This window comes from Grammomys surdaster, unplaced genomic scaffold (genome assembly GCF_004785775.1).
Source record: "Grammomys surdaster isolate TR1022 unplaced genomic scaffold, NIH_TR_1.0 259, whole genome shotgun sequence".
Classification (NCBI taxonomy): domain Eukaryota; kingdom Metazoa; phylum Chordata; class Mammalia; order Rodentia; family Muridae; genus Grammomys; species Grammomys surdaster.
In genome coordinates, this window is record NW_021604700.1 from 4161921 (window position 1) to 4170818 (window position 8898).

The following is an 8898-nucleotide window of genomic DNA, read 5'->3' on the forward strand; positions in this document are numbered from 1 at the left end:
GAAAGATAGCAAGACAGAGACACTATGGGATATTTAATCCTGACCTCAGCTTTGCCCAGATTGCTGATCCCAGATGACCCAGGCCACAAAGCTGTTGTCCCCACACCCTCCATTAAAGAGATGGCAGCTGTGCCGGACATGCTGGGCAAAAATGAGGTCAGGTTTTGTCAAAGCCAGTGTAATTCACAAGCATATTCAGCGGGCTAGATTCACTGCAACCGTGGAGTCAATCACATTTCTGAAATCGCAGATAGGATCTGACCTGCTGGGAAGAGAATTCAGGATACATTGTGAACTTCAGAAAGTTTCTATCTGGAAACTGGAGAGGTAACCATGGCAACTGGGAGGCAAGTTGAACTCAGAGGAGGGCTCTTCATCCTCAGCAGGGAGCTGTGTGCTCTCAGATCTGCCTGTCTGTGGGGTTGCGTATCAATCCCTTTGTCTCCAATTGCTTTGTCAAATAGAACATACTAGCCCAGGAATCTGGAGACAGCCCTGGCTTCAGCCTGGACACACTTAATGAAGAACACCTTGGGCACTGTTACTTTGTTGCCTGCAAAATGGAAATTTACAACCTCCCTTAAAACCTCACAAGGATGCAGAGTGGACAGGGAGGTTTGAGAGGATCCTCTGCAGAAATCAGTGTTGTTGTCACGTGGCTATGTCTGGGTTGATTCCAATATGGGCAAAAGTGCCAGTGAGCCTAGTGTTTGACCCATCCATGTCACATGGAAAAGGGCTGTGCCATGGGTAACACCCACATCTATGCCTCGCAGCCATGTGATAAATGTGTGTCTGGGTATGAGGAGCACCAGGCAAAGCAAAACCTTCAGCTCAGCTGAGTACCTCTCCCTCAGATCCAGAAGGTACTCCTGGGCTGAATGGTTGCCTGCTGCGTGTGGATGAAGACTTGAGATACACAGCTGCTCAACAAGGCATCCACCCACTGATTGCCTACCCACCACTGCCCAGCCCCAGTCTAGCCCTGGGGCTGTGAGGCAGGAAGCCCTCAAGAGTCAAGCTTGGCAAGATGGGCATGTGGATTTGGGGTTTGCTGCATCTGAGATAGAAGTGTACCCGGGAATGTGCTGTGTCCTCTCTGCCTTGGTTCTGCATTGAGAATGTGGGAGTTTGGGACCCATTCTGTAGAGTGTATCAGGTTGACTAACTGGCTCACCCTTCATAGGGCCTGGCTCAGTGAGGGTAATCTGCCTGAACAATTGTCCCAGATGTTTGGTTTCCGACTGGACTGGACAGGTACAAGGAACCGAGGTGCATATTTTACATATCACAGCCAACCTGGCTTCCAGGTTCTCCCAGCATCCCTCAGTCCCTATCTGGCATACCCTATCCCTAACCCTGAACTTTCTAGCCCAAGGGCTGGGCGCCCTTCCCCCAATGGCTTTTCCCTATATAATCCAGGTATTTTGGTCTCTTCCTCTTCCTCCTCTTCCTCCTCTTCCTCCTCCTCCTCCTCCTCTCTGTGCATACACATTCTTAAGTGCCCTTTCTCTAGACAAGTGTTCTACCACTGAGCTGCATCTCCAGTCTCCTCTCTCCCCTCCCTCCCTCCCCCTCCCTTTTTCCTTTCCTCCCTCCCCTCCCTCCTCCTCCGTCCCTTCCTTTCTTCCCTCTTTCCTTCCTTCCCTTCTTCCTTCCTTCCTTTCTTGACCTTTTACTTCACAGAGCATAGAGCAGGCCTTACTGCTAGAGAGGCCCCCTATGAGATGGAACTCTGTATCGTAAAAGGCACAAAACATCGTTTGCCTTGTTGTGGAGAAGAATCCCAGTCTACCTGTTAAGTGAAGCTGAAAAACAACACAGAATGCCGATTGCAAGCCAAGTCTTGTTCCAAGCACCTTGTATATAGATTCGGGTACTTTGGCATGCCACCCAGGTCCCCTTTCCTGGGAGTTGCTCTTGACAGAGTCATCACCTGTAGGCAGGTCAGGCATCTCAGCACAGCAGAGTCCAACAAACGGCTAATGCTAAGGCCTGCTCAGCTCCAGAAGTAGACATCTGTAATGGTCCAACACAACTCTAGAACATCCTTGGAGACCCTCTGGGGGTGGGGTCTCTCCTGAAATGGTGAGACACCACTCCTCTCTGTGTTCGGCATAACTGCTTTTCTTCCCTCCCAGTTTGCTTCTGAGAATTCCCCCTAGCACGCAAGCTACCTTTACAGAAGGTTCCCTGGGGAAGTCCAGACAACTGAAAACTTCTTTAGTTCCCCCTCCCCACCCCAGCACCCCCCAACACCTTGTGAAATAAGTATAGTGCTGTCTAACCCTAGACACAAAGAAATGGAAGCATTTGGAAAGATGAAGACTCTAAGGTCTCTCATAATTATACAGGCGAGACATGATTTGAAACTCTATAAATATCTACCCTTCACCTTACCTGCTGCTAGCAATCTCAAAGGAAGGAGGGCCAGCAGGGAAGACACTGACGGCTTTAAGGCAGGGGGAAGAGCTGAACTCCCAGTTGCTTGGCCTCAGGCTCACTTACCAGCCACAGAGCTGTTTCTGTTGCTTTCCAGTGGGAGCAACATGGTAAATTCAAAGCTGAATTGGAGCTCCAAGACTTACCCTATAACTATAGAGAGTAGAGCAATTAAGCTCTTTTTTAGCCTCGTTGCAAAGATTTCTGCTATAATTATGTTAAGTAAATGTTTCCTCCCGGCCTGCTGATCTTGGCAAAGTCTCTAATTTTCGGATCCTCTGATCCTTCATCTCAAAGTGGAGGTAATGACCGACCGTGGGGGTGAACGGCTCGCTTGGCTCTCACCTTTGGAGCCCATGGGAAGGTACCTGTTTCGACCTGAGAGACTGAGGGATAATGGTGATGTACTTTTTCTTGGAATGCACCCTGTGCGCCTGTCCTCTGTGAACTCTCCTCCCCTACAAAACCTCTCCTGTCACTTTTGAATTGTTTTCCTGCTTTTACTAGAGGTCGGCGTTTTTTATTCTTTTCCTGGCAAGCTGTGGGCGTATGTCTGGTCTCCGACCTCGGGGGTGGGGACAGCCCCGTGCGCTGGAAAGGAGGCCCTGGGGGCTGCCAGTCGCGCCCCACCCCATCGGGCTCCTCGCCCCGCCTCCTTCCTCTCAACGCTCAGCCCCACTCTCTCATTGGTCGGCGACGCTCGGCCCCGCCCCGCCCCACGGGGATAAAAGCCTTAGTAGCCACGGGCCTGGCGCGTGTAGCTCTCTCGACCCCATCTCCGCGGTCCGGTACCTGCTACAGCCTCCCTTTTCCCTCTTCGCTCTCCGGTCCGCCACCATCCTCCCCAGGACCTGCTGCCCTGCGCCCGCAACCATGTGCCGCACCCTGGCCACCTTCCCCAACACCTGCCTGGAGAGGTAAGAGAATTTTTTAGTACTCAAGTCCCAAATCCAGCAACCTTTGAGAACGCGGGGAAACGGGGACAGCGGGGCAGACTGCAGTGTCATGAAGACCCCAAAGTGTTAAGAGCTCTCAGGTGCTGCTTTGTGGCCTAGAACTTGAAGACCCCAATGAGAGAAGCGCTTAGCGCTTTGGGAATGAATGGTCGCATGTCCCCAGGTTTCTTGGGACTGAACTTTGGGGGTGGTGGAGTTAGTTCTTGTGGGACTCCCCTCCCCCTGCCCCAAACTTCTCTGTGCTGGCAGAACAAACAGAATCCTTACATGCTGATGGTTTTTCTTTCAGAGCCAAAGAGTTCAAGACACGTCTGGGGATCTTTCTTCATAAATCAGAGCTGAGCTCCGATACTGGGGGTATTAGCAAATTCGAGTGGGCCACTAAGCATAGCAAAGAGAGGTAAGTCCCATTGTCTGTCCAGCCCAGGGACTCTAGAGGGGAGGAGGCCTGAGAGAGAAAATAGGAGCAGACAAGCTAGGTGGCCCTCAGTCTCTCTCTGGAGAGCTGAGTGAGACTTTCCTGCCGGGCTGTGGCTGCGGAGCCCGATTATGGAGGTGGCAGAGTCCAGGTTTTGCCAACTCCAGCAGATGCTCGAGTGCAGGACATGAACTCCCGTTTATCTGAGGATGTGGTAACTCGAATACAGGGCTAGGACAGAGTCTGCATCTGTCTGGTGAGCGCCTTGCCTAGAAGCCTCTTTTTGTCAGAACGACAGGTGTTATGCTAGGTTTTGGGGTCGTAGGTAGACTCTCCCAGCCTCCTGCTTCATTGGAAAGGTGTGCAAACCAAAGTTAAGAATCTCAGGAATAGAATCAATTTGGTTACAGAAGAGGGGCATTAGAGATACTGGCTGAAAACTGAAGGGTTCCTGGCAACCGTTGCTGGATGCCCAGGTGTCCCTTATATAACTCACAGCTTGGTTCATGGGGAGTTGGAGGGGTTCATTTTGACAGTCATCAACTTCAGCCTAGGATGTGTGCTATGCTTTTGTTTTGTTGATTTAAAAAAAATTGAATTAAAAAAAAATCTCTGTTCCCCCACAGAAGCTTCTCAGAAGATGTGCTGGGCTGGAAAGATTCTTTCGATTTCCTGCTGAACAGTAAAAGTAAGTAGGACCCTGTTATCTGTCTGTGAAAGGCACGTGTGTGCTCATGTGCTTGGAGCTTGTCCCAGAGAGGCTGAAAAAACACGAGGCTAAATAATAGTAGTAGCAATAATAACCCCGGTCCCCCAGAGTGCCAGCCTCTGTTTGGAACACAAAGAGAGAGCCTTGTTCAGGAAAAAAATTACATTCTAAAAATAGAGCCATTAACGCCAATTGCTGTCTTTTCGTCTTTTCTTCCCAGCTGTCCCCTAGTCTGACCTGTCTCCTTTCTTCCCTTACCACCAGATGGGGTGGCTGCCTTCCACGCCTTCCTGAAGACCGAGTTCAGCGAGGAGAACCTGGAGTTCTGGCTGGCCTGTGAGGAGTTCAAGAAGATCCGATCAGCCACCAAACTGGCCTCCAGGGCTCACCACATCTTTGATGAATACATTCGCAGTGAAGCCCCTAAAGAGGTCAGTGTCCCTGCACTGTGACTCCTCCAGACCCTGTCAGCCTCTTCCCAACTGAGAACTGGGGTCAGTGAGGGAAGGGTTAGATTTGCAAAGCAGCAGTCTTCACAGTCAGAGAAGGGTTAGGGTGTCAGTGGCCAGATATTAAACTTTGCGATGCAAGGTGGCACGACACAGGCAGCAAGATTTTTTTGTCTTCTACCCACATTTGTAAATTAGTTATTAAAAAAAAAAAAACCTCGGTTTGGATAACCTGACTCTGACCTGTGTTCATCCTTTGCGAACTGTTTTTTGTTTTGCAATTCAGTCTTCCCTTCTGGAAGAACAGTCCCTGTATCAGTGGCGCCACCTGGTGGACACACCTGAGCAATGCTGTGTTTTTTTTTTTTTTTTCTGGTCGCGTTGGTTTTTTTTTTTTTTTTTTTTCACATTTCTCTATAATGATTTAATAAGTATCACATGCAAGGAAATTTTTTGGTTTTTTTTCTGTTTGTTTGTTTTTTTTTTTTTTAGCAGCAAAAAACTTTTAATGGAACTATATTCCAACGGGAAAAGATGTCAGGAACCGATTCAGGAATGTGAACGAAGCACACAGTGGGAGTTAGGGGGTGGGTGAAAGAGCACACAAGGCCGAGAGTTAGAAGGATGGAGAGAGGGAAGGACATCCTGCCACAGGGAACAGGGGGACATACACATGGCTGGAGGCCAGATGTGGTCATTTAGCTTTTCTTTTGAATGACATGGAGTGGAAACTACGGTGTTTTCAGGCAGAGTGGGCTGCCACGCTGGTGATATAGGAGTCCTGGACGTATAGGTGGGGTGACCTATGTCCTCTATAAGAGCAGCAAGTGCTCTTAACCACTGAGCCATCTCTCCAGCCCCACTCACCAGCTTTTCAGCTCTGGGGCCGTTCCCACGTCAGACCCAGAGGTTGGTCCTCTGAGATTAACATGAGGCTTATTATGCAAAGCCAGAAGCATAGTACTCCTATGCTGGTTCCAGTCATTGCCGAGCCCACGCCCCGCCCCGGCCCGCCCCGCCCCGCCCTGCCATGCCATGCCACGCCACGCCCTGCCCTCCCCGCCCCGCCCCGCTCGCCCAGCTACTCCACTCCACACCACTCACCTTAGTGGTTGCCCTGCTTCCCACAGGTGAACATAGATCACGAGACCCGAGAACTGACCAAGACAAACCTCCAGGCTGCCACTACCAGTTGCTTCGATGTGGCTCAGGGGAAGACCCGCACGTTGATGGAGAAGGACTCCTATCCGCGCTTCCTCAAGTCACCTGCTTACCGCGACCTGGCCGCCCAAGCCTCGGCCACCTCCACCTCTGCATCCAACAGCAGCCCAGCTGAGCCATCACACACTTGAGCCTCCGCAGCAACCAAGAAGCCGGCAGGAAGAGAGGTGGAGTCGCCCATCCCTGAAGCAGCTGCCCCGTGTGGGAGGCAGGTCCTACGCAGCAAGTGCGAGAGGATAGTGGAGGGACAGACGGACATGCCCGCAGCTTGAGTGTGAAGAACTTCCCTCTCCTCCAGACACTGTGATGGGCCCAATGTAGGAGAGACTCCTCATTTCCAGGACCTGTGGCTGAGGACTGACAACGAGGCTGTGTGGGGTGCTCTGGGGAAGGGTGGCTCAGAACTTATGTTCTTTCTACCAGGGCACACGCAAAGGATGCTGGGGTGGTTGGTTGAGAACAGGAACCGGAGAGTATAGCAGCTACTTATGTGCCAGACAGTTGGCTTTGATCCTGGAGTCTTGATTTCCTTATTCCCGGGCTGGGCTTAGAAAAGGCTATGTGTGTGGAACCTTCCTCTCCTGTCCTTGCCTTCCCAGGGACACCCAGGCTTAGGCTTCTTAACACTCCTGTGCTCATTCTTGCAGTCTCACGGAGGTCAATGAGTCAGTAAGCCTCTTGCCCCAGATGAGATTTCTATACCTCAAAAACTGGCCCTCGAGCCTCTTACCGGGTCAGTAATGAGCCCCGCAAAAGAAGCCATTTTGCTCATGTGACCCTAGGCTGGGCACTCTCGGTGGCCTTCTGTAGGTGGCCCCCTGACCTCACATTTGCAGCAAGGTCTGCTTGTGAACAGGGCTAACTGAGAAGCCTCACTGGGCCCTGTGCTCCTTGGAAGATGGGGTTTACGGAGGGAGGGGGAGGAGGAAGGAGGCTTCAAGCAGCGGGGCCAGCACTCATGTCCAGCGACTGAGCAAGAGAGTGAAGCCAGAAAAATCCATGCGTAGGAGGAGCCCGAAAGACTAGCTGAAGTCAAGTCAGTTCTCTTTGTGGGTATGAAAATGGGAAAAAGATGCCCCCTACCCCCACTCCTGGTGGAAGGGGAACCTTGTGCTTCTTTCCTGTTGACATGAGATGCCCACTGTAGTTAGGGGAGAAGTCGGTCAGGGATCAAGAAAGCTCTGGAACAGAAGTTAGAAAGTGCAGCCAAGGGAGTATTGCCGATGTGGGGGTGAGGTGCCTGGAAGGTTGGAGCTGGGGGAAATCAACCTGCCTATCACCTCTGAGTCTTACGAACAAACATTCCAAGTTGGGCCGTCCAGCACCAGAGACCAAGATGGCTGTGGAGACCTAGGCTGCCAACATTGTTCTCTCTGCACTTGAGGCTTCTCCGGGAGAAAATTCTTTTAAATATAATATATCGTTCTGTTGTGTTGTACCGATTGTCTCAGCTGCTATTGTTATTTATTGTGATGTGTTTGCCTGTACTGAAGAAACTCAGCGGGAGCTGCTGCCTGATGAGCCTCCTCCCTACCGGACTCTACCTCTGCAAGCCTTGGAAACCACTGAGGGCTGTCGGGGAACTCCCCACTGTGTTAATATTTATTTATTGTTAACAAAGGGAGCTGGGTTCTTTTATCAGTGGTGTATGCGATCCCTGTTTTTCTGTTTGAGCATGTTATATTCTTGTAAAAAAAAATGAAAATAAAACTCAAAAATAATATCCCATTTCCAAGTATCATGTGGTTGATCTGAGGGCCCAGGGGAGTATGGGGAACCTGTGGTGTCACAAAGCTCTGGCAGTTGTGTGGGGTTGGGGTATGGGATGGGGTGGGTGGCTGAAGGCTTGCAAAGGTTGAGCTGGCTTTGATAGGCTTTGCAGGGTAGTCCTCGAGGAGCAGGTGTCTCCTATCCTCATTGCCTTCTGGGTCACCTTAGTCCTGAAATCCTACTCTTTGAGATTTTACTACCTGAAAAGAACCTTGCCCAGACACATAGTAGTGAATGCCTGCAATCCTAGCTTTTAGGAGTGAGGCAGGAGGATTTTGAGTTTGAGAATAACCTAGATTACATAGTGAGGTCTTGATTCAAAAGAAAAAAATTGTATGTGGTGTTACAGATACCTGCTTATACACACACAGATCTGACATGCTGACACGCAGGTCTGACACGCGGTTGGGTTTTAGTTCTTCCCTAAGTCCCCTGTGTGATCAGAGTTCAAGTACTTGGTTGTAGAGACCCCTTAGAATTGTACCCTACACCCAGATCCAGGGTCCTCAGATGATAGCAGGAGGGGGTCTGACATTGAGGGCTTAGGTAAGAATATGGGAACAAACAGGCAGGCTTTGCCTGTCCAGACAACAGCTCTGAAAGTTCCTGAAGGGGAGAGAACATGCGTGGTGCAGCTGGTGCCAGAGGCCATCCGAGCTGTCACACTGTGGGACATTTGTCTGTGTGAGATGGTAGAGAGGACCATGACCAGGGATGGAAGGGAGGCAGTAGTGCCCAGATACAAAGAAACACTGTGGTGTGTGTGTGTTTGCTCTGCATGCGTGCTTGCCTTCATGCATGTGGGGGTCAGAGGACAATTTACAGGAGTTGGTTCTTGGCATCTACCTTTTGGTTTCTGGGGATTGAACTCAGGTAGTCAACCTTAGCAGCAAGTATCTTTACCTGCTGATCTAGCTTGCTGGCCATGAGGCC

The 8898-nt window shown here is 50.7% G+C and overlaps 1 protein-coding gene across 1 annotated transcript; it reads left to right on the forward strand.

Annotated features, from left to right (window-relative positions):
• Nucleotides 1-3201: 3201 nt before the first annotated feature.
• Nucleotides 3202-7923, forward strand: Rgs16 (regulator of G protein signaling 16). Its single transcript, XM_028775746.1, has 5 exons — nucleotides 3202-3359; nucleotides 3688-3798; nucleotides 4443-4504; nucleotides 4790-4956; nucleotides 6105-7923. The coding sequence occupies exons 1-5, from the start codon at nucleotides 3316-3318 to the stop codon at nucleotides 6324-6326; spliced, it is 606 nt and encodes a 201-aa protein (XP_028631579.1). The 5' UTR covers nucleotides 3202-3315; the 3' UTR covers nucleotides 6327-7923.
• Nucleotides 7924-8898: the final 975 nt, after the last annotated feature.